This window comes from Nerophis ophidion, linkage group LG14, assembly GCF_033978795.1.
Source record: "Nerophis ophidion isolate RoL-2023_Sa linkage group LG14, RoL_Noph_v1.0, whole genome shotgun sequence".
In the NCBI taxonomy this organism is placed as follows: domain Eukaryota; kingdom Metazoa; phylum Chordata; class Actinopteri; order Syngnathiformes; family Syngnathidae; genus Nerophis; species Nerophis ophidion.
In genome coordinates this window covers 12,460,007-12,486,437 of record NC_084624.1, presented here as the reverse complement: position 1 = coordinate 12,486,437, position 26,431 = coordinate 12,460,007, and the positions used below count along the sequence as shown (strand labels likewise).

The 26,431-nt window shown below is 39.9% G+C and overlaps 1 protein-coding gene across 2 annotated transcripts in view; it reads left to right on the top strand.

Annotated features, from left to right (window-relative positions):
- ccdc18 (coiled-coil domain containing 18) overlaps positions 1–26,431 on the top strand; it is a 79,720-nt gene that overhangs the window by 11,389 nt on the left and 41,900 nt on the right. Inside the window, exons 6-16 of one of the 2 annotated variants that reach the window (XM_061919852.1) lie at positions 1,776–1,872; positions 7,050–7,079; positions 8,950–9,071; positions 9,146–9,434; positions 10,942–11,029; positions 13,532–13,740; positions 13,830–13,940; positions 17,253–17,384; positions 19,907–20,041; positions 20,113–20,190; positions 23,876–23,992. In XM_061919852.1, coding sequence (XP_061775836.1) covers positions 1,776–1,872; positions 7,050–7,079; positions 8,950–9,071; positions 9,146–9,434; positions 10,942–11,029; positions 13,532–13,740; positions 13,830–13,940; positions 17,253–17,384; positions 19,907–20,041; positions 20,113–20,190; positions 23,876–23,992 — 1,408 coding nt within the window. The remainder of the gene's footprint in view (positions 1–1,775; positions 1,873–7,049; positions 7,080–8,949; positions 9,072–9,145; positions 9,435–10,941; positions 11,030–13,531; positions 13,741–13,829; positions 13,941–17,252; positions 17,385–19,906; positions 20,042–20,112; positions 20,191–23,875; positions 23,993–26,431) is intronic. The other variant, XM_061919853.1, reaches the window with a different exon arrangement.

Genomic DNA, 26,431 nt, shown 5'->3' with positions numbered 1-26,431 from the left:
ATACTGAATTGATATTGTTCCACTGCCCTCTTATGTTTTGTTTGATTATCAAAAATGTAATCGTTAAATCCATCCATCCATTTTCTACCGTTTGTCACTTTCGGGGTCACAGGGGGTGCTGGAGCCTATCTCGGCTGCATTCGGGCGGACGGCGGGGTACACCCTGGTTTTGAAAATTTTAAGTATCAGCATTGAAAAGGCCAACACTGCTCCTTTAACGACTTGCTATTAGACCGTTATCCAAGTTTTTGGTATCGCCCAAAACTAAAGTCTTCAAACGACAGAAGAACATTTTCACAGAAGTGTACATTGAACCATATTACAACAGAAAGTAGGCAGATACTAACAGGACATTAGCAAGTAGATTGGTATTAGTTTTGAAAAATAGTTGACTGAAAACGACGCTATATGTTACCGGATATGTTAGCAGCCAAATTAAGAGCCTTAGTAACCCGTTTTGACATTGTTCTATTATCACTTATACAGCAAACAATATATCGTGATGTACCGTATTTTCCGGGTTATAAAGCGCACTGCCGATGAATGGTCTATTTTTTTTTTACTTTTTTTCCTATATAAGGCGCATCAGATTGTAGGGCGCATTAAAAGCGTCATATTATTATTATTATATTTTTTTAAATGTAGCACACTTCCTAGTAGTCTACATGACATGTAACGGTGGTTCTTTGGTCAAAATGTTGCTCAGATGATGTTTTACAGATCATCTTCAAGCCGCTATCTGACAGTCGCTCCCGGGTGCGCCGTTTTGCGGGCGGTCTTATTTACGTGGCTCCTCTTCGGCAGCGTCTTCTCCCCGTCATCTTTGTTGTAGCGGTGTAGCGTGCAAGGACGGGAGTGGAAGAAGTGTCAAAAGAAGGAGTTAACCGTTTTAATGACATTCAGACTTTACTTCAATCAATAACGGAGCAGCATCTCCTCATCCGGAAATGTGTCCCAAGAAAAATCATCCGACCGTAACTCTCTAATAACTACAGTTCTTTGGGTGAATAATTTAAACTCACTACACCGGTATGTTTTAGCGCTTTCATGGCGAGTTTACTGACAGATATAAGTAAGAACTTTACACTACTTTAAATTACAAATGGCAACAGCGGAGGATGAATGTCCCATAACAAGAAGATAGAGAAAATCAAGCTTATCGACTATGGTGTCTGCACGTACTAGAAAGGCGGATTCACACAATTTTTCAGAATTTATGCAGATCCCGAATACAGATCAGCAGGTACCAGAATGTAAGAAAAGTTGATTTTACTTAATATTGCGAAACAAAACGCCAGATAATGTCTTACCTTATACATACACCATAATAATACTCGTATGTTTAATGCGCCGACATTCCATCAAGCTGTGTGGCGTTCATAGCTTACCAAAGTCCTACTAAAACAAGAGAGATTATTTGATCGTCGTTTGTAATGTTCTATATTTTCAATGGAACATACAAAATGTTAGTGTCGTTTACTATGAGTCATATTGCAATCTACACTTATCTCTTATGTTTGACTGCCATCTATTGGTCACACTTGTCATTACACCATGTCCCAAATGAAATTGCTTCGAGGTCGATAAGAAAAAACAGAATTATTCTGTACATTAGGCGCACCGGGTTATAAGGCAAATTGTCGAGTTTTGAGGAAAAAAGGATTTGAAGCGCACTGTATAGCCCGCAAAATATATCATATCGAAGGAAGGTGCCATGTATAAATATCTGTTATCTTGTTCACGATCCAATACTGTGTTTTTTTTATGCTCAACAGGGCAGAACAACAGAGAAACCAAGCCCTTGAGAATGCGGAGAAACTCAAAGAAGCTTTCAAAGAGTACAAGGCCAACGTTGCCATTAAATTTCGAAAGGTAATTCAACCTCAAGCAAACCAGTGACCACACACATCAAAGCCTTTTTATTTACAATATGAAGATAGTTTTCCCATGATATTATGGAAATACAAATATTGTGTTACAAAATGTTGACACTACAGATTATTTACTAACTTCGTGCACACTGATTTAGATAATATTGTAACAAACAAATTTTGAAAAAAAAACAAAAAAAAAACTATGGTACTGTAAATATCAAATGTATATTTTACAGTTGGAACATTGGAACCTCAGTCGGCAGACATTTTGACCGTAAAGTACAATGGTATATTTTTTCCATTTGCTGGGATGCACTGTAAAAACAACTGTAGATTTTATGGTAAAATAAACTGGCAGCTCACTCGCTAAAATATTTTCGCATAAAATACAAAAGCATAATTTTTCAATTTACAGTAATAACACTGTAAAACAACTGTAGATTTAATGGTATCTCCGTCACCAGAATTTTAATGTAAAAAATCATGGCACTGTTTTCCATTTACAGTAATACGCCGTAAAAACAACAACCATAGATTTTACCGTAAAAAGAACTGGAAGTGAGGTTACCAGAAATTTGACCGCAAAATACAAAGGCACCATTTTTCTATTTCCAGTAATAGCACCGTAAAAAAAATTGTAGATTTTACGGTAAAAAACTGGTATCTCCGTCACCAGAATTATAATGTAAAAACCATGGTACTGTTTTCCATTTACGGTAATACGCCGTAAAAACAACAACCGTAGATTTTACCGTAAAAAAAAAAAAAAAAAAAAGAAATGGAAGTGAGGTAAACAGAAATTTTACCGTAAAACAACTGTAGATTTTACGGTAAAAAACTGGTATCTGTCACCAGAATTATAATGTAAAAAACCATGGTACTGTTTTCCATTTACAGTAATACACTGTAAAAACAACAACCGTAGATTATACAGTAGATAAAGAAACTGGAAGCGAGGAAAACAGAAATGTTACAGTAAAATACAATGGTACCATTTTTCCATTTATAGTAATACACCGTAAAAACGACAACTGTAGATTTTACCGTTTGAAAAAAAAAAATGGATGTGAGGTCAACAGAAATTTTACCATAAAATACAAAGGCACCATTTTTCTATTTACAGTAATAACACAGTGAAAACAACTGTAGATTTTACTGTACAAAATTTGAATTTCCGTCACCAAAATTATAATGTAAAAAACTATGGTACTGTTTTCAATTTATAATACGCCTTAAAAACAACAACAACCGTGGATTTTACTGTAAAAAACTGGGAATGAGGGCACTAAAATTTTACCGTAAAATCATACTTGCCAACCCTCCCGGATTTACCGGGAGACTCCCAAAATTCAGCGCCTCTCCTGAAAACCTCCCAGAAGAAATTTTCTCCCGAAAATCTCCCGGAATTCAGCGGAGCTGGAGGCCACGCCCCCTCGAGCTCCTTGCGGACCTGAATGGGGACAGCCTGTTATCACGCCCGCTTTCCCATTATATAAACAGCTTGCCTGACAATCACGTTACAACATCTACGGATTTTAATAAAAAACTGCACACACAAGGAGACGAAGCAGAAGAACGAGGAAGTAACAGCTCTATTACAGCCGTCTGTAATAGAGTGATTCGATGTTGTCTGTCGCCATCTCCTGTTGAATGTTGGCTGTAGCGTTATGGGGTTGCTTTTTGATTGGCCAACGATTTACGTGGTGTTGCGCACCTGACGGCAAGTGACTCTCGCCAGTACGCAAATGGTAGAACAAAGGTTACTCAAATAGTGAAAGGTAAGTGCTGTTGGTTTTATTTTAGTAACCAGCAAGCACAGTACAGTTAGTAGAACAACTGTGTTTTTGTTATTGTGTATTTGATAGGTGCTGTCTGAAATTCAACTATTTCTTTTAGTTATAAATATAATAAAATAAATATATAGCTAGAATTCACTGAAAGTCAAGTATTTCATACATATATATACATTTGTTTATATATATATGAAATATATATGAAATACTCAAGTTGGTTAATTATACTCCCCTCTTAACCACGCCCCCCCAACTCCACCCTCCACCTCCTGAAATCGGAGGTCTCAAGGTTGGCAAGTATGTGTAAAATACAATGGTACTATTTTTCCATTTATAGTAATACACCGTAAAAACAACTGTAGATTTCACTGTAAAAAAAACTGGAAGCGAGGTTAACAGAAATTTTACCGTAAATTAAAAAAAGCACAATTTTTCTACCTACAGTAATAACACCATAAAAAAACTGTAGATTTTAGGGTAAACATCTGGTATCTCCATCACCAGAATTATAATGTAAAAAAACGTGGTACTGTTTTCCGTTTAAAAACAACAACCACAGATTTTACCGTAAAAAAACCTGGAAGCGAGGTTACCAGAAATGTTACCGTAAAATACAATGGTACTATTTTTCCATTTATAGTAATACATTGTAAAAACCACTGTAGATTTTACTGTAAAAAAAATGGAAGCAAGGTGAACAGAAATTTTACCATAAAATACAAAGGCACCATTTTTCTATTTACAGTAATAACACCGTAAAAACAACTGTAGATTTTACGGTAAAAAAACTGGTATCTCCATCATCAGAATTTTTATGTTAAAAATCATGGCAACGTTTTCCATTTATAGAAATACACCGTATAAACAACAACCGTAGATTTTATTGTGAAAAGAACTGGAAGCGAGGTTACCAGAAATTTGACCGTAAAATACAAAGGCACCATTTTTTTATTTACAGTAATAACACCGTAAAAACAACTGTGGATTTTACAATAAAAAATTGGTATCTCCGTCACCAAAATTCATCCATCCATCCATTTTCTTCTGCTTGTCCCTTTTGGAAGGGCGAAGTACACCCTGGACAAGTAACCACCTCATCACAGACTATTGTTATTATCGTTGCCATTATTATTTTCCTAAAGGAAAAGGCCCACACTATATTGCTAGGGAAAAAAAACGAAAAAATGTAAGAAAAAAGGGCAAAAAGATGTCATGCAATGTGAAAACGATGCAATTTGGACACGAGTTATTAATGATAATATTTTACAAAAAGTCTGGACAACCCTGATCCAAAATATTAAAAGCTCTCGAAATACAAAATGAAATACAAATTATAATGTAAAAAACCATATTCCAACCGTTGAATTACTATGTATAGTTCAAGATTGACGGTCATTAGAAAACATGACTGCACATCATAATGGCAGCTACACTTTCAAACTTAAAGATAACAAAAAAATATTTGGGAATATCTGGCGGGCCAGATTGAAAAGCTGAACTGGCCGCATGTGGCCCCCGGGCCTTAATTTGCCCAGGTCTGCGCTTGATTGTAAAATATGTCGATTGAGAGGGGGTGTGTCGTTCATATGTTGTCGATATTCAGTGTTTTATTTTTCATAGTTAATATTGTAAATCCCACATTCTTTATTTGCATGTAGATTCTCATTCAGTAAAAAATAAAAAAATTCTATTCTGTTTTTTCAGGCGGTCTGTCATAACATAGCATTCAATTTTAGCATTCAATCGGACATTATTGAGGGCTTCACGGTGGCAGAGGGGTTAGTGCGTCTGCCTCACAATACGAAGTTCCTGCAGTCCTGGGTTCAAATCCAGGCTCGGGATCTTTCTGTGTGGAGTTTGCATGTTCTCCCCGTGAATGCGTGGGTTCCCTCCGGGTCGTCCGGCTTCCTCCCACTTCCAAAGACATGCACCTGGGGATAGGTTGATCGGCAACACTAGAATTGGCCCTAGTGTGTGAATGTGAGTGTGAATGTTGTCTGTCTATCTGTGTTGGCCCTGCGATGAGGTGGCGACTTGTCCAGGGTATACCCCGCCTTCCGCCCGATTGTAGCTGAGATAGGCGCCAGCGACCCCAAAAGGGAATAAGCGGTAGAAATGGATGGATGGATGGATCAGACATTATTGTAATGTTTTGTATTAGTCTTCCTAGAAATCAAATATACCAGGCCCCAGACACATTTTTGTCTCTAATTTTGGACCCCCGAGTCAAAATAATGGCCCAGGCCTGTCCTACGCTGTCCAGACAGACAACTCTTACACGGTAGAAGACTCGCAAAAGACAGCCAATCAGGGTTCCTGCTTCACTCGAATCTGAATCCAGACACAGACGTTTTTACGCACACACAACTATTAAACACAGATTACATTACAAATACACACATCTGACCACGCACAAACAAATATGATTACGCACACACTAAACTTTCACGGCAGAAACATAGCAAAAAGTCACGTGGAAATAGCCAATCAAGAAAGTATGGACAGACAAATCATAAAATGGACACACACACACGAGTCCGATTGCACACACACTTTGTCATCGTCGTCGGTGATCACTTAAAATGAGTATGATTGTCCTCCCGTTGGTGCGTGGAATCTTTTAAAGTGGGGAGACTGGTGCCCAGACAGCCACCACACTGTCCATGGCAAAGACAAGGCCAGGGTCCAATGGCCTGGAGTCCAAGACAATTGGGGGCCCATCTTTGCTGCAGCCTTCTGCCGCCTTTGTGACCGTTGTGGTGCTTCAATGCAACAATCATCCGCCCACTCCGCCGTTGAGGTCTTTTTCCAACGAGGGAGACACGCAGACTCAAACGTCACTTCTTCACTCTGGGCAAATGAAACCCAGGACGACCAGCATCTCCTCACAGCTGCAGGAGGCTGCCTAAGCTCTGGTCTGTCGGAGGACCGGCTATGGTGCGCCTACCAGCACATGCTTTTCTCTCAGTGTGTGCTCCCCTAGCCTTTTGTCTTCCCAGACCGGGGGTCAACAACCCGCGGCTCTAGAGCCACATGCGGCTCTTTAGCGGCGCCCCGGTGGCTCCATGGAGCTTTTTCTAAAATGTATGGAAACGGGGTGAAAAATATGTACTTTGTTGTAATATGGTTTCTGTAGGAGGACAAACATGACACAAACCTTCCTAATTGTTAGAAAGCCTACTGTTTAGTATGTTTGTCTGTATGCTTCACTGATGAGAGTATTTGACGAGCGCAGTTTTGTCCTACTCATTTTAGCGCCCCTTGAACTCACCGTTGGGTGGATCGTGACTCAACAGTTTGTTTACGTGTACAACTTTCATTGATGATGCCACAGAAAGACGTGTTTTATGCCACTCCTTTTTTGTCTCATTTTGTCCACCAGACCTTTTATGCTGTGTGTGAATGCACAAAGGTGAGCTTTGTTGATTATATTGTTTTGTGTTGAGTTCTAATCACTGCATGACTGCAAGCTAATCTATGCTAACATGCTATTTAGGCCAGCTGTATGTAAATATTGCAGCATTATGCCTCGTTTGTAGCTATATTTGAGCTCATTTAATTTCCTGTGTATTTTTCCATGTTTCATGACGTATCATCTGTATGTAATATTGGCTGCATTTCGGATAGTTGTTTGTGCGCCGTGTTTTTCCAGACCACAGCAAACGTTACCCAGCTTGCAAAGATTGTGATGAATCCATTAGAAGAAGACAGCCTGACGGTTTCTTTAGCTTGGACACACACATCTATACCTTTGGCCATTTCCAGGAGTTATCTCCCCCTCTGAGAATTTTACTAATGGTTTCCAATGTTGTAAAGATGTGTTGAATAAATATTACATTTCAACATTTCTGTCAATGAAGATTTGCGTCAGCTTGCGATACATGGTAATTTTGATAGTAGGCTAATCTAGCTAATTAGCCACTTACATCATGTGTTGCCATCATTATAACACTTATATAAGTCTTTTAATTGTTTGCGCCTCAAGACCGATTCCTTTTTTTGTATTTGTGGTCCGATATGGCTCTTTCAATATTTTGGGTTGCCGACGCCTGTCCCAGACTGTCCCACAAGGCAGCGGGGCAGTGGTTGGGTGATCCCCTGCCAGGTTTGCCTTGGGCCACGGGGCCCGAGTTACCGTGTGTGGTTACGTGGAGGCCTGGCAGGACTCTGGGTGAAAGAGAGGCTGTGTACTGGCAGGAGAAGACTGACGCACAATGCTGCTTCTCCGTTCTCCACAAAAGCTAGCCCAGGGGTGTCAAACATACGGCCCGAGGGCCAGATCAGGCCCGCGAACAGTTTTTATCCGGCCCGCGGAATGAGTCACACAAAAATAGGCCACTAAGTTAAAGCCTCAAGGGATCATCACCTGTATGATGTAATAAATGCAATTTCTCCTCTCTCCAGTTGTTAATGATAACTGCCACCGTTCATAAACAAAATACACAAAAATAGGCCACAAAGTTAAAGCCTCCAATACACTCCCCAACACACGCACAATCACCTGGATGATGTAATAAATGCAATTGCTTCTCCCACCAGTTGTTAATGATAACTGCCACCGTTCATAAAGAAAACACACAAAAAGAGGCCATATGAAAGAAAGAGCTATTCTAAATGTCCACTGGATGTTGAAATAGCAACGTTTTGTGTATTTGTAGATTATGCTACATATGTATAAAACAAACTCAGTCAAGGAAAATGATCAAATTACATCAATAACATACTCTAATTTGATTTTGATACAATTTTTGCATTTAGATAGATTGAAAATTAACACCAATGAGTTGACTGATGAACATTATCACATAATTTATTCAGAAAATATAAATACAGACACATATAGTACATACCTGTATACTATTAACCGCAACAGGTAATTGTAAAAAAAACAATATGATTTGTACAATGTGCTTGTTTTATTTTAAAGAAAGAAAACAATCTGAAGTTGTCTTTATTTATAAGTTATCGTGCCATGATTTCACCAGTCTGGCCCGCTTGGGAGTAGATTTGTCTCCAGGTGACCCCCGATCTAAAATGAGTTTGACACCCCTGGGCTAGCCAGTGGCACACATTGAGATACAGACACACACATTAGTACAGGGACACGTGAAACTGGATTAGGCACAGATTTGCAAGTCATTTTGCTCCAATAATACTTCCATAGATGTGTCTGTCAAAGGACACGAGTTTGACACCTCTGCTTTTACACCTCTAACTCCAGATGCATGAATTTGTTCCCTAAATCAAGACCGATTTTTTTGTGCTAACTTGTGCTTTTTAAGGTGATGGAGAATGAAAGGAGGTTAAAATCAAGTCTTACTAAGTTGAGTGAAGAAGAAAAACAGTTGGAACTGAAGTGTGCTTTGCTGGAGAGAGAGAAAGAAGAGCAGAGTGAAACTATCAGGTTCGTAAAGTGCTCTAGATTGTTTTTTTCATGGCTAGTTCATCGTTGCTGTGACCTTCTCTTGGGTTTTGCAGCCAGCTAAAGGAGGAGGTGAGTCTAACAGAGACGTTGGCGGCTCAGCATTCCGACCTCCAGGCCAAGCTGGAGGATGCGGGACGACGGAGCTCTGACCTGCGGCGGCAGCTGATAGAGCGCAGCGCCGAGTGCAGGGAGCTGGTCTCTCTGCGCAAGGAAGTGGAGGACTTGCGGACCCTGGCCAAGAACCAGGAGCAGTGTTTAGCTCAAAGCCACAGAGCGGCTCAGCAAAGTCAAGCTGAGAACGCCAGTTTGGAGGCCATCATATCCCTGCTGCATCTACGAGAGGTGGGGGGAGCCGCCTTTTGTTGTCACCTTACATAATTTTCATAACTTGTTTGCTGAATGGTGTGCAGTGTTTCCCCCAGAAAATGTGTTAGTTAAGGTGGTGACTCTCCAGGTGGAGGGGGCCGGGGAAGTGGTGGGTGGGTGTAAGGATCGGTGTAACTCGGCCTGTCGCCATCACATCTCCACCTCGTCGCTGCCACCACAGCCTGCAGGGCAATAGACTACAGACAGTGGTGAAGTAGGCCGGCTTCGTCGCTTGAAGACGCCTACAACTTTTGGTCGTGTTTTCCGCTACATTTGCTGAATGGTGATATACGATATATATCTTGATATTTTTTCCGTAAAGTAAAAACAAAACAGTCCTAGTTACCTAAGATACTAAGTATGTCATTATTAGGACTTAATAATTTACTAAGTCAAAATAATGACTTCGAAGGTCAAATTAATGACTTACCGTAAGTAAGCGTTTGCGATAAGCGTTTGAAAAAAATAGTTAAAAGTGTATTGTTTATTGTTTATTTTGAGTTTATTTCGAACATGTAAGCATACAGCATGATACATCACAATTTCCAGTTTCTCTTTTCAACTTGTTCAAAACGGAGTAGGAAGAAGCAGACCAAAGTCGGGCCACATGCTGACATGCTCAACTCATCATTCTTAATTTATTACAGCATTTGGGAAGCCTGTAGTTGAATTTTATTATGTGAATGTTATATTTTTATCAACATGTGATATCAGGGACCCCGCCATTCAAAACTAGGCTGCTACATTACTAATGATTAATGTAACTATAGCTGAAAAAATAGTACAATAGCAATAGGAGAGACTATTCATCCCTGAACACCATGGAGTTCATATAGGATTTATGATGCACTTTCATTATTATATCAAGTATCAGAGACAGAAACTCTTCATTTAATATAATGTCCTTTTTTGCTGCTTAAACACAGCTCACTCAACACAGAAAAAGGTAAAGTGAAATAAGGTAAAGTGCTGTCTGTAACACACGCACACACACGGCACAGTGAGCTAACGTTACGCTAATAGCGAATTAGCCTTCACCTCAAGGACTGCGAGCGAGCTGGGCTGCCGCTTGTTTTTAGAACGTTAACGGGCTCATAGTGATGTTACTAGTAGTTGACTAGGGGGTGTTTATTATCATTTGGGGAGATGCCGCTGCCTTACCTGCTAAAAACACCTTTCTGCACACTCCACGTTACATGCTCTCTGAATACGCACTGCTTAGTGGCTGTTACCGCTCTGCGTGTAACTAATCAGATGGTTCTGTGGGTGGGACAATGCTGGGTGCTGCATGGACGTACTGACAGAGGCAGACGCAGAATTAAGCAGAGCAGCTTGTTAAGACTTTAAAATTTTTTTTTTTTTAAAGACTTTAGGTGGTGGCTCTTTGTTGTTAAGGCGGCCACCTTAACAACAAAGCGCTGTGGGAAACCCTAGTGGGTGTTCTTATATTGTTCGTTGTAATGTGTGTATTATTGTCATTTAGGATGCTGTGGGACCACTTTGTGTCAGGCCCTGCATCCTGCCCCCGGCGGACTATTCAAGAACTGTAAATCTCCTGAATCTTAAACCAGGTACGGGTGCACCGTTGGAACTCAAACACAATCTGTTTCAGGACTTAAATTGGTTGAATTCATTAAATGCGGCTGTCTGATTTTTGGATATAAATACTGAACTAAAGTTAGTAGAAATAATTTGAAAGGAAGCTGCTGTAGTAATCGTCACCACCATGGCAGAAATGAACCTGTTTCTTTAAGGTAGCACTGTCTAGAGCAGGGGTGTCAAAGTCATGTTAGCTCAGGGGGATAATCTATTCCCACATAAGCCGGATGGGTAAAATCATGGCACCGTAACTAAAATATACAACTACCACAACGTCAGATTGTTTTCTTTGTTTCACTTCGGCCCAAAATAGATCAAGCACATTCTGAAAATGAACATACCACAAATAATCCTCTTGACCAAACACTTCAAGTTCGTTGAAAATTCTGAGGAAAGGTTTGGTGCAGTTGCAAAAGCACCACGAAGAAGACAATGAACTTAGGCCCTGTCTACATTAAGCCGGATAACTCCTCAATTATTTAACCTAAGCCCCGTGTCAGCCACACTAACCCATCGTTTAAGGTTCCCCTCCTTGGATAATGTTTTACACGGGTAAGTGCACCGTGTATTTCTTGACGTGCCCTAAACACCTTCCTAGGGAGGCGTTCGGGTGGCATCCTGATCAGATGATCGGACCTCATCTGGCTCCTCTCGATGAGGAGGATCAGCGGCTTTATTTTAAACTCCTACCGAATGACAGAGCTTCTCACCCTATCTCTAAGGGGGAGCACCGCCACCCAACGGAGGAAACTAATTTCGGCTGCTTATACCCGTAATTTTGTCCTTTCGGTCATAACCCAAAGCTCATGACCATAGGTGAAGATGGGAACGTAGATCGACCGGTAAATCGAGAGCTTTGCCTTCCGGCTCAGCTCCTTCTTCACCACAACAGATCGATACAGCGTCCGCATTACTGAAGACGCTGCACCGATCCGCCTGTTAATCTCAGGATCCACTCTTCCACCACTCGTTAACAAGACTCCAAGGTACTTGAACTCCTCCACATGGGGTAAGATCTCTTATCCAACCCGGAGATGGCACTCCACCCTTTCCCGGGCGAGAACCATGGACTCATCCCGGTTGCTTCTCACTCGGCTGAAAAGCTAAAGATCTTGGCCTACTGGGAGATATAATGGCCAAATTCACATACATGCCCACCCTCCCAATTTTCCCGGGAGACTCCAGAATTTCAGTGCCCCTCCTGAAAATCTCCCGGGGCAACCATTCTCCCGAATTTCTCCTGACTTCCACCCGGACCAAAATACTGGGGCCGTGCCTTAAAGGCACTGCCTTTAGCGTCCTCTACAACCTGTCGTCACGTCCGCTTCTCCTCCATACAAACAGCGTTTGGGGCCAGTCACATAATATATGCGGCTTTTACACACACACAAGTGAATGCAAGCATACTTGGTCAACAGCCATACAGGTCACACTGAGGGTGGCCGTATAAACAACTTTAACACTGTTACAAATATGCGCCACACTGTGAACCCACACCAAAGAAGAATGACAAACACATTTCGGGAGAACAGCCGCACCGTAACACAACATAAACACAACACAACAAATACCCAGCACCCGTTGCAGCACTAACTGTTCCGGGGCGCTACAACATACACCCAACCCTGCCAACCTCAACATCCTCATGCTCTCTCATGGAGAGCATGTCCCATACTCCAAACTGTAATTTTGAGGCATGTTAAAAAAAAAAATGCATTTTGTGACTTCAATCATAAATATGGCAGTGCCATGTTGGCACTTTTTGCCATAACTTGAGTTTATTTATTTTGGAAAACCTTGTTACATTGTTTATTTCATCCAGCGGGGCATCACCAACCCCCCCCCCCAAATTTTTTTCACATTTTATAAACTTACATTCATATTTTGTTGAAGTATTATTCAATAAATTGATTTTTAAAGGATTTTTGAATTGTTGCTATATTGACAATATTTTTAAGAAATCTCACGTACCTCTTGGCATACCTTCAAGTACCCCCAGGGGTAGGCGTCCCCCCATTTGAGAACCACTGGATTAAGGTAGTCCCAATTATGCACCCTATTCTGCAATTTATATATACGATTTATATACAATTTAAGTAAAAAGGTTTCGAAATGTTTGACCTGTAATATCCTTAATAGTCATTGAAGTTCAAAAGAAATCATAATTTCCAGTTAAATTCTGATGAATTGTGGCACAGAACCCAAAGCAAGAAAATGACATGGTAATAAAGTGCAACAATCTAATTTTAATTCTTGGAATCACTTTTTAAGCTCAAACTAACATCTTTGAAGACTTACTGTGACCATTGGTATTTATCTCTTGTCATTTTAGCTCAGATTAAAAACAACTAAGTTAGATTTCTTTGCAAAAGTCTGTTAGTGCAACACACAAAAACTAATTAGTTCTTTGTTAACCATCAATGGCCCTTGTAACCCCATCCATCTCAGTCCTTTGGTTTTGTATGCCTTGTCAGGTGAAGGTTACCAGCAGCTTCTACAGGTCCTACACGTGAAGGAGGCCGAGCGCACGAAACAAAGCAGCCTGGTTGATCGACTGCAAGAGCGCGTGAACCGAGCCCAGGAGGAGATTTCCTCCCTGCAGGCCGAACGGGCCTCCCACTTACAGAACTTCCAGGCAGAGAAGATTGACAAAGCCAACCAAGCCTCGGCCGCAGAAAAAGAAGTAACATCGCTTGTCTTTTGTTGTTGTTTCACGGTTTTGTTCGGCAACTTCTCAAAGCTTAGCTGGCATTGTCCTCTGTTTTACCTCAGCTGAAAAGGAAGGGCGCTCGAGTTTCCGCGCTGGAGAAGCAGTTACAGGAGAAGACATCAGCCTACAGCCATGCCGCACTGAGGAATACTGAGCTGGAGAAGCAGCTACAGGTACTCAGTCTTATTCGTGCTCAACATGACCACACGCACTTGATCGAGATTTTTGTTGCTTACAGCACGGCACAGGTAGGAGAAAATCAGCGTTTGGTTTGCTTGCCCTAACCCACCTACAGCACAGGAGTAAATTGAGTTTTTTTATTTGTATTATTATATTTTTTAATCCATTGTGTATTATTAGGTTTATTGGTATGATGTCATAGTTCCTTATATCGGCCCAATAATTATTAATTCGATATTTATTATGTAGCTCCAGTAGCAATCATATGTCATTGGCTTACATTGTATTTAAACTAGGAGATTGTGTGTTTTAGTTGGAACGTAGCACATTTGGTGTGATTTAAACTAGATGGGTCTACTAAAATGGTATATCTAGTTTCATTTTTGACAAATATGACATTTTTACTCAAAAAGTTTCCATCCATTTTCTACCGCTTAGACCCAGCAACACTCAGAACTGCAATAAACAGAGCACTTTAGAGGCGACACAAACACGACACAGAAAAAAACAAAAGTAGTGAAACAAAAATGAATATTATCAACAACAGTATCATTATAAATTATAATCTCAGCATAGAAGTGATTAAAAATCCCTCATTGACATTATCATTAGACATTTATAAAAAAAAAAAAAAAGAACAATAGTGTCACAGTGACTTACACTTGCATCGCATCTCATAAGCTTGACAACACACTGTGTCCAATGTTTTCACAAAGATAAAATAAGTCATATTTTTGGTTCGTTTAACAGTTAAAACAAATTTACATTATTGCAATCAGTTGATAAAACATTGTCCTTTACAATTATAAAAGTTTTTTTTACAAAAATATACTACTCTGGTAGCATGTCAGCAGACTGGGGTAGATCCTGCTGAAATCCTATGTACTGAATAAATACAGAATCGTTTTGAATCGAAAAAATATCGTTTTTGAATCGAGAATCACGTTGAATCGAAAAAATTGATATATTATCGAAACGCGACCCCAAGAATCGATATTGAATCGAATCGTGGGACACCCAAAGATTCACAGCCCTAATATATATATATATATATATACATAGAGAGATATAGATAGATATATCTATATCTATATATATATTAGATATGTTAGGTCAGGAAACAACACAGAGGCTATTTCATCCCTACGAGCCTGTTTTGGTGCTCTTCAGAGGATTTTATTGTATATATTTATTGTATATATTCTTCTTTGAGCAGAATGTTATTTTTATATATTTAAAAAAAAACTTTTAACATTTTTTAAATTAATATCGGGTTTTTTCTACTCTTTATTCAAACTCGAAAATAATTTGATGCATGTTTTTTTTTTTTAAATAAATCATTATTTTAGTGCAAAATGAATCCATCCATCCAATTCTACCGCTTGTCCCTTTTGGGGTCGCGGCGGGTGCTAAAGCCTATCTCAGCTGCATTCGGGCGGTAGGCGGGAGTCACCCTGGACAAGTCATTATACCTGAATAAAACGTGAAGCTAATTATATTCCTGGTCGGGTTGTTCGGTATACTGGTACTAGTAGAGTATCGCAATTTTTTTTAAGGGCATGACGAAACAAAAGCTGAATGTAAACAAACGCCGTGGTGGATCTACACATGACATCCACTGTAATGATATGAAGTAGAATAGCGTATCTAGTCAATACTACTATGAATAAATCGATATTTCTTAGCATCACAAATTAAAAAACATTTTAAAAAAAATGTATATTATCTTTATAAACTCAGGAAGTATGTCTCTGAACACATGAGGACTTAAATTATGTCCAATGTATGATCCTGTTACTACTTGGTATCGGATCGATAACCATAATTGTTGATATCATCCAAAACTAATGTAAAGTATCCAAACAACAGAAGAATAAGTGTGTGGTTGCCCTCTAGTGGTTTCTTCAGACCACCACACACTGCCAGGAGAGCCCGGAATTCCGGGTATAACACTGTTATGTTTTAATCAATCTCGACAGGCTTCTGCTTTCCAGCAAAATGTCCTTTCCCTTGCGTCCAACTCCAACAACGTGTCTCATTCCGGCTGCTTCTAATAAAGACGATTAGATAACAAGGCCCACCTTATGGTTGAGGAATAAATAAAATGTACTGAGGAAAAAAAATGCCTGGTTGGATGCCTTATGGAAGGGGTGTCAAACTCAAATACAGAGTGGGCCAAAATTTAAAACTGATCAAAGCCGCGGACCAAGGTTGAACAAATTAACCTTTTAATAGGAACCCAAATAAGTTTTGCATTGAATATTTAACAAGCAAGGCTTATATAACTTTATAGTTTCATGCAAAATCCAGTTTCAAAAAATAATAATAATAATTAAAAAATGTCAATGGCATATCAAGTAAAATTTAAATAAAAATTAAATGCCTCTTTTCGGCAGCAAGGTTGAGGTGGGCGGGGTTTGGTGATAGCTGGGGTGTAAATTGTAGCGTCCCGGAAGAGTTAGTGCTGCAAGGGGTTGTGGGTATTTGTTCTGTTGTGTTTATGTTGTGTTACGGTGCGGATGTTCTCCCGAAATGTGCTTGTCATTCTTCTTTGGTGTGGGTTCACAGTGTGGCGCACATTTGTAACAGTGTTAAAGTTGTTTATACGGCCACCCTCAGTGTGACCTGTATGACTGTTGACCACTTGTGTGTGTGTGTATAAGCCGCATATATTATGTGACTGGGCCGGCACGCTGTTTGTATGGAGGAAAAGCGGACGTGGCGACAGGTTGTAGAGAACGCCAAAAAGCAGTCCCTTTAAGGCCCGCCCCCAATATTGTTGTCCGGGTGGAAATCGGGAGAAATTCGGGAGGGGCACTGAACTTAGATAGTCTCCCGGGAAAATCAGGAGGGTTGGCAAGTATGAGTATTAGCGGCTCTAATGTCGATTTGATATTGCTTCAAGGGCCAAATTAAATTACACGGCAGGGCAAATTTGGCCCCGATGCCTCATGGGCATCCACAAGAAATAATTTCCTGCTTCATAATAGGTTTAGAAAATGTGCATATGTCAATTTTACTTGGAGACGTAGTGGCGCATTTGGAGGAGTGGCTGAAGGTGGTTTAATTCCCACCTTCTACCATTCTAGTCATGTCCGTTGTGTCCTTGAGCAAGACATTTCACCCTTGCTCCTGATGGGGTCTGGTTAGCGCCTTTCATGGCAGCTCCCGCCGTCAGTGTGTGAATGTGTGTGTGAATGGGTGAATGTGGAAATAGTGTCAAAGCGCTTTGGGTTCTTAAAAAAAAGGTATAAAAGTGCTATACATGTATAACCCGTTTACCATTTTACTTATGTTTTATGCAGGAGAAGACCAGCACCCTTCAGCATTACCAGTCACTGCTCAGCAAAAAGCAAAAAGAGTTCCAGCTATCTTTGGACAAGAGTAAACAATCCCAAACTCAGCAATACACGGAACAGCAGCACAGAATAGACATGGTAACTGGACTCCATTTTTTTTCATGTTTCTCATTGTTGTCTCCTCATCCTACACCAGTGGTTCTCAACCTTTTTTTTAGTGATGTACCCCTGTGAACATGTTTTTCATTCAAGTACCTCCTTATCAGAGCAAAGCATTTTTGGTTGAAAAAAAGAGATAAAGAGGTCAAATACAGCACTATGTTATCCGTTTCTGATTTGTTAAATTGTATAACAGTTCAAAATATTGCTCATTTATAGTTGTCTTGAACTATTTGGAAAAAAAGATGTAAAAATAAGTAAAAACTTGTTGAAAAATAAAGAATTGATTCAATTATAAAGAAATATTTCTACACTTAAAAGTAATCATCAACTTAAAGTTACCTCTTTGGGAATTGTAATAGAGATCCATCTGGATTCATCAACTTAATTCTAAAAATTTCTTCTCAAAAAAATAAATCTTTAACATCAATATTTATGAAATATGTCCACCAAAAAATCTAGCTGTCAACACTGAATATTGCATTGTTGCATTTCTTTTCAGAATTTATGAACTTTCATTCATATTTTTTTGAAGTATTATTCAATAAATATATTTCTAAAGGATTTTTGAATTGTTGCTATTTTTAGAATATTTAAAAAAAAATCTCACATACCCCTTCAAGTACCCCCAGGGGTACGCATACCCCCATTTGAGAACCACTGTCCTACACTACACATCACCCGTCACATCAATTAATTGTTTCATCTGGCTGATAATGTGGAATTGATGAATAATTAGGTGTGCTTCCTAATGCAGGTTTGGTAAATTGCATGCAACGCACTTGTTTTACAGATTGCACACGCTATTTACCGCGTGGTGTTTCGGTCTTATTAAATCTGGTGTATAGATCGCTATCTACTAAGCATTGAGTTTACATGTTCTCTCCGTGAGTGCGGGTACTCCGGCTTCCTCCCACCTCCAAAGACATGCACCTGGGGATAAAAAAAAAAAAAAAGAACAATAGTGTCACAGTGGCTTACACTTGCATCGCATCTCATAAGCTTGACAACACACTGTGTCCAATGTTTTCACAAAGATAAAATAAGTCATATTTTTGGTTCGTTTAATAGTTAAAACAATTTTACATTATTGCAATCAGTTGATAAAACATTGTCCTTTACAATTATAAAAGCTTTTAAAAAAAAATCTACTACTCTGCTTGCATGTCAGTAGACTGGGGTAGATACTGCTGAAATCGTATGTATTAAATGAATACAGAATCGTTTTGATTCAGAAAAATATCGTTTTTGAATCGAGAATCGCGTTGAGTCGAAAAAAATAGATATATTATCGAATCACGACCTCAAGAATCGTTATTAAATCGAATCGTGGGACACCCAAAGATTCGCAGCCCTATTTAATATGCATTGCCTCACACGATGAACACTTCATATATTTCTATTTGACGCCGGATAACACTCCGGGAGCCGTCACTTTTTTGCGCTCGCTAACCAGGTACTTTCCCGGCTATTATCCGCCGACCGCCGTGTTGCTGTAGTGAGGAAAAGCGGAACGACACACATTGCGGAAATAATATTAGTCTCCGTGCGTGGCTAATTACAAATATATTCAACAACCCCAAACAAGTCTTTTTCAAAGCCTCCAGTGAAGAGGAAGGTTAGTGACAAGCAAAGACAATTCCAGGAAAAGTGAAAGATGCAATGTTTCTTTGTTGAGCACAGGAGCACCCCGACGTGTCTTATTTGCACAGAGAAAGTTGCGGTGCACAAGGTATACAATTTGAAACAACGTTATACAACTAGACATGCTGAGGAGTTTGCAAAAATGTTTTCAAGAAATCTTTTCTTGCGGCCGAGCCTCACCCAGACTCTGCATCCAGTGGCCCCGAGGTATATTGAGTTTGAGACCCCTGTTTTCAACTATTGTAGTGGCGTTCTGTACAAAAAGCGCTCTTTAGTTAAGTGTTGGTTTGATATGTCATCTTAGTGACATCATGCACAAAAGTGCACTCATAGCTTGTTTTAAAATGTGTCTGACAATCTTGTACTTTCTGTTTTGGAAATGACATGAATGTTTGTGCCACTGCTTAATAACTGTTTAATAAATACAGTTTTGGTCAATTGACTTAGTTGTGATTTTCTTCCCAGCATGAAAGTTTAAAATGAGCATATATTAATTCAGTAAGAAGAAGAGTTTTTTAATGTAGACAAATAGAATCATCATACTGCTGTGATTATATGCATCAAGTGTTCATTCAAGGCTAAGGCAAAATATGGAGATATATATCGTGTATCGCGATTTAGCCTACAAATATCGAGATATTGAAAAAAGGCCATATCGCCCAGCTCTACACCAAGCACAACCTCAACAATCATATTTTCAGTAGCATATGCATTGATCTGATCACTGACCTTATACCAACCACTGCTGCCTTACAGTTAAGGTAAAGCAGCATATACGGTTAAAATAAATTGCGTTGAGCTGTTAACTTTGACAATCCTGAAATAATGCAAAGTAAATATTTTCTCTGTGTTTGCAGTTGCAGTTGTCTGTGGACAAGGCTCGTTCTCAGCTATCGGAGATGGAGCAGGAGCTGCGCTCTCTCCAGAGAGAGCGAGACGAGGCGCACACCACAGCTTTCCAGCTTCATACCTCCATAGAAAAGCTCACACAAGTAAGGACGCCTCTGATGTCCACTTCTATTGAACAGACCGTGAAAAGGAAAGTGCTTTTATTTTGCTCCAGGAGAAGCAGATTGAAGTGAGGCACAACGAAGAGTTGCTCCACAGTTTGAACAAGCAGACTGCCGAGTCTGCTTCCAAGGTCAGTACAGCAAGAATAAGGCATCCTTTGGTTGACCAGACAAAATACTTATGTGCACCAGCTTCAGTTACTTCTATTTCATGTCTTGATCCAAGGCAACTGCAATTACTAAATCAGTTGTATAATCTCAATTTAAGAATATTATTTTTACTGAAGACCTCAAACAAAGCGCAAGTAACTGCAGTAAAGGACTGACACAACATCTGTAAGGAGGAAACGCCATAAAATACTATACTTATAATGGCATCATGGATGTCTTTGCCATCATTAGACTTAGACAAACTTTAATGATCCACAAGGGAAATGGTTCCACACAGTAGGGATGTCCCGATCCAGGTTTTTGCACTTCCGATCCATACCGATATTGTTTTTGCACTTCCGATCCGATACCGATACTGGCCGATACTGGCCTATCCGAGCATGTATTAAAGTTTAAAGTTATTTAGCCAACTTAGTTGTCAGATTCATGCTGAAAAGGATTTTAGTACTCTTGATAACAACTAGCCAGCTGAATTAGGTGAGTTTGAATAATACACAATAGTTGGTATTCAAGGATAAACACAAAATATCAAAAATTATAGAAGACAAACAGAAATGGCATCATTAAACAGTAAAAAAAGTGGACAGTATACATAAACACAAAATATCAAAAATTATAGATGACAAACAGAAATGGCATCATTAAACAGTAAAAAAAGTGGACAGTATAAAGTGCAAATAATGCTGTAAACATTATTACAAAAGCAAAACACACAAACAACCTGAGTGGGATAAAATGTCTATAACTCAGCATCAATACTTAAACTTGAACAAGTGTAAACTTAAAAAAAAAATATCTACGCACTCCCTTCAATTGTTTGCCCCAGTCAGGGGGGGGCAAACAATTGAAGTCCAAGCATAATGGGGAGATTCCTTCTAACAAAGACGAGCACTTCAAGATGCTCAGGTGTTAGCCTGCTCCTGTGTTCATCAATGAGTGCTAAAAAGCCTCTCACTCGCAAGAGTCATTAAAATGTCTTACAAATTTACCACCACGCTTGACTTTATTATGGTATGTTTTGCACTCCACCTCTTCATCTTTTTCGTTTTGTAGGGTAAAATAATCCCACACAGCTGACATTTTTACCGTAACTTTTAATTCACACGGCCGTCTGAACGGTTAGAACACAGACCTTTGGTTATTTTGAAGGTGTGCTGGAAAATGCGGAACGGAGTTTAGGGAGCAGCAGAAGACTGGAATATATTATTTAAATCGGTGCATTGGAAAACTCGGACCGAAGTTTTTTTTAAAAACTGGATCTGGATCGGCATTTTCCCATGCCTTGCCGATACGCATTTTTTGGCAAATATCGGCGACCGATCCGATCCAAATATTGGATCGGGACAACCCTACTACACAATAGCTCAGTTACAATGATGGAAAGTGTTACGACGGAAAGGACAATGCACGTATAAATAGACTAAATGTAGCCATAGAAAATATAACATACATACGTAATATTTACATAATATATGTACAGTTTATTATATATATAGATATATTATATTACAAACCCTGTTTCCATATGAGTTGGGAAATTGTGTTAGATGTAAATATAAATGGAATACAATGATTTGCAATTCCTTTTCAACCCATATTCAGTTGAATATGCTACAAAGACAACATATTTGATGTTCAAACTGATAAACATTTTTTTTTGCAAGTAATCATTACTTTACAATGTGATGCCAGCAACACGTGACAAAAGAAGTTGGGAAAGGTGGCAATGAATACTGATAAAGTTGAGGAATGCTCATCAAACACTTATTTGGAACATCCCATAGGTGTGCAGGCTAATTGGGAACAAGTGGGTGCCATGATTGGGTATAAAAACAGCTTCCCAAAAAATGCTCAGTCTTTCACAAGAAAGGATGGGGCGAGGTACACCCCTTTGTCCACAACTGCGTGAGCAAATAGTCAAACAGTTTAAGATCAACGTTTCTCAAAGTGCAATTGCAAGAAATTTAGGGATTTCAACATCTACGGTCCATAATATCATCAAAAGGTTCAGAGAATCTGGAGAAATCACTCCATGTAAGCGGCATGGCCGGAAACCAACATTGAATGGCCGTGTCCTTCGATCGCTCAGACAGCACTGTATCAAAAACCAACGTCAATCTCTAAAGGATATCACCACATGGGCTCAGAACACTTCAGGAAACCACTGTCACTAAATACAGTTGGTTGCTACATCTGTAAGTGCAAGTTAAAGCTCTACTTTGCAAAGCGAAAGCCATTTATCAACAACATCCAGAAACGCCGCCGGCTTCTCTGGGCCCAAGATCATCTAAGATGGACTGATGCAAAGTGGAAAAGTGTTCTGTGGTCTGACGAGTCCACATTTCAAATTGTTTTTGGAAATATTCCACATCGTGTCATCCAGACCATAGGGGCAGCGAACAATCCGAACTGTTATCGGCGCAAAGTTTAAAAGCCAGCATCTGTGATGGAATGGGGGTGCATTAGTGCCCAAGGCATGGGTAACTTACACATCTGTGAAGGCACCATTAATGCTGAAAGGTACATACAGGTTTTGGAACAACATATGCTGCCATACAAGCGCCGTCTTTTTCATGGACGCTCCTGGTTATTTCAGCAATACAATGCCAAGCCACATTCAGCACGTGTTACAACAGCGTGGTTTCGTAAAAAAAGAATGCGGGTACTTTCCTGGCCCGCCTGCAGTCCAGACCTGTCTCCCATGGAAAATGTGTGGCGCATTATGAAGCGTAAAATACGATAGCGGAAACCCTGGACTGTTGAACGACTGAAGCTCTACATAAAACAAGAATGGGAAAGAATTCCACTTTCAAAGCTTCAACAATTAGTTTCCTCAGTTCCCAAACTTTTATTGAGTGTTGTTAAAAGAAAAGGTGATGTAACACAGTGCTGAACATGCCCTTTCCCAAATACTTTGTCACGTGTTGCAGCCATGAAATTATAAGTTAGTTATTATTTGCAAAAAAAAATTAAGTTTATGAGTTTGAACATCAAATATCTTGTCTTTGTAGTGCATTCAATTGAATATGGGTTGAAAAGGATTTGCAAATGATTGTATTCCGTTTATATTTACATCTGACACAATTTCCCAACTCATATGGAAACAGGGTTTCTATACATCTATATCATATATACAATATATAACAATTACCATGTACAATATTACAGTATATGTGACAGCTGCAGCATAAAATAGAGACTAGATCCAGCAGAAAAAAGAAATTAGACATTAAAAACAGAGAGAAGTAGCTAACATAGAATCAGTCAGGTAATAGACAGATATCATCTATTGCTGTATGGCGAGTGGTTATACAGCTGGATGGAGTGCCGAATGAAGGAGTTCTTGAATGGAACACTGTGGGAACGAAGCTAAAGGAGCCTGTTGGAGTATGAACTCTGCTGTCCCTCAATTGTCTGGTGGAGTGCGTCGGCAGGATTGTCCATGATGGCCAGCAGTTTGTCCTGTGCCCTCCTATCTTTCACTAACACAAACGCATCCAACTGCTTTGGCCATGTCATTTTGTACAAATATCATTGATTCCCACTAAATGATAGTATACGAAAAGGTTATATTCTCTTGTTCAAAATAAGAAATTCACCATTGCCAGTGTTCACTTGGACTTTTGTGTTTTGGGCGTGCTGCAGGTGGGTGAGCTCCAGTCGTCTTTGTCAGCCTGCAGAGAAGAGCTGAGGTTGCATCTGCAGCAGATGGAGGTCGTCAAGAAGAGCTATGAAGCTAATCTGCAGACATCCAAAGAAAAGGTAGGCAGTGTTATTAAGCATCTGATCGTCTGCACTAGCTGTTCTTCGTTTACTGCGGTTAACTTGTACTGGGCGTGTCTCTGATAAACGGATTTCCACCAAATAAGAATATGCAATTCCGGTGTGAATTGCGTATGAATGCCGTATGTGCGCAAGCCGCGGATACGTGGGAGTGGAAGTGAAATGCATGAATGGTGATTTTTTGATTGATTGATTGATACTTTTATTAGTAGATTGCACAGTTCAGTACATATTCTGTACAATTGACCACTAAATGGTAACACCCGAATACGTTTTTCAACTTGTTTAAATCGAGGTCCACGTTAATCAATTCATGGTAAATAAGGATGAGTGGAGCCTGCGGATGTTGGAATGCTTTGATTTGGACACCAAAATTTTGGTGAAACTCTGGCCCGAGGGCCAAATTTGGCCCGCCGTGTAATTTCATATGGCCCTTGAGGCAATATCATATTAACATTAGAGCCGGCCCGCCGGTATTATTCAGCGTAATGCCGCTATAACACCGCATTCACCGCTAATACTCAGACTTGCCAACTCTGAATTGATTAACGTGGACCCCGACTTAAACAAGTTGAAAAACTTATTCGGGTGTTACCATTTAGTGGTCAATTGTACGGAATATGTACTGAACTGTGCAATCTACTAATAAAAGTATCAATCAATCAATCAACCCTGACGATTTTCCCGGCGAGTCTCCCGAATATCAGTGCCCCTCCTGAAAATCTATCGGCGCAACCATTCTCCCAAATTCCTCCCGATTTCCACCCGGGCAACAACATTGAGAGCGTGCCTTAAAGGCAGTGAAGTGAAGTGAATTATATTTATATAGCGCTTTTCTCTAGTGACTCAAAGCGCTTTACATAGTGAAAACCAATATCTAAGTTACATTTACACCAGTGTGGGTGGCACTGGGAGCAGGTGGGTAAAGGGTCTTGCCCAAGGACACAACGGCAGTGACTAGGATGGCAGAAGCGGGAATCGAACCTGCAACCCTCAAGTTGCTGGCACGACCGCTCTACCAACCGAGCTATGCCGCCCAGTGCCTTTAGCGTCCTCAACAACCTGTGGCAGAGGGGTTAGTGCGTCTGCCTCACAATACGAAGGTACTGCAGTCCTGGGTTCAATCCGGGCTTGTTATCTTTCTGTGTGGAGTTTGCATGTTCTCCCCGTAAATGCGTGGGTTCCCTCTGGGTACTCCGGCTTCCTCCCACCTCCAAAGACATGCACCTGGGGATAGGTTGATTGGCAACACTAAATTGGCCCTAGTGTGTGAATGTGAGTGTGAATGTTGTCTGTCTATCTGTGTTAACCCTGTGATGAGGTGGCGACTGGTGTACACGGCCTTCCGCCCGATTGTAGTTGAGATAGGCACCAGCGCACCCCGCGACCCCAAAGGGAATAAGCGGTAGAAAAATGGATGGATGGATGGATCACCATAAATGATTCCCGGGCGCGGCACCACTGCTCCCCACTGCTCCCCTCACTTCCCAGGGGGTGATCAAGGGGATGGGTCAAATGCAGAGGACAAATTTCACCACACCTAGTGTGTGTGTGACAATCATTGGTACTTTAACTTTAACTTTAAATCAGTGAGTTGCAAACTGAGCAGTAAAAAGGCCTGAATGGTTGATTTATTCATTATTTTATTTTGAAATGTATTAGCCTGTGGAAAAAGTTAATGTTGATATTTACCTCAGAAGGCTGCAAATAGAAAAGAGGCATTCAATTTTTTATTTAAAATGAATTTAATATACAATAAATGTGTTTTTCATTTGTTTTGTGAAAGTTGATTTTGCACTAATAAGTTATATAAACGATGCTTGTTCCATATTCAGTGTTAAAGCAAATCAGTGTAGCAAACTGAGCAATAATTAACGTTTTATTCATGCACTTTGTCTTGCTACTTCAAGGCTTGAATTTTTGATTCATTCCATCCATCCATTTTCTACCGCTTATTCCCTTTGGGGTGCTTACCTCAGCTACAATCGGGCGTAAGGCAGGGTACACCCTGGACAAGTCGCCACCTCATCGCAGTTTTGATTAATTCATTATTGTTATTTTATTTTCAAATTAATTATTAGCCTGTGGAAAAAGTTTATTTTGATATTTACCTCAGAAGGCTGCAAATAGAAAAGAAGCATTTAATTTTTATATACATTTCAATTGATATGTCATTTATATTTTGTAATTAATATTATTATTATTTGAAACCTCCTCTCTGAGCTGCCACCTTATCATGGTAGAGTAGTTTGCGTGTCCCAATGATCCTAGGAGCTATGTTGTTCGGGTGCTTTATGCCCCCTGGTAGGGTCTCCCAAGGCAAACAGGTTCTAGGTGAGGGATCAGACAAAGAGCAGCTCGAAGACCTCTATGAAGAAGACAAAACATGGACCCAGATTTCCCTCGCCCGGACGCGAG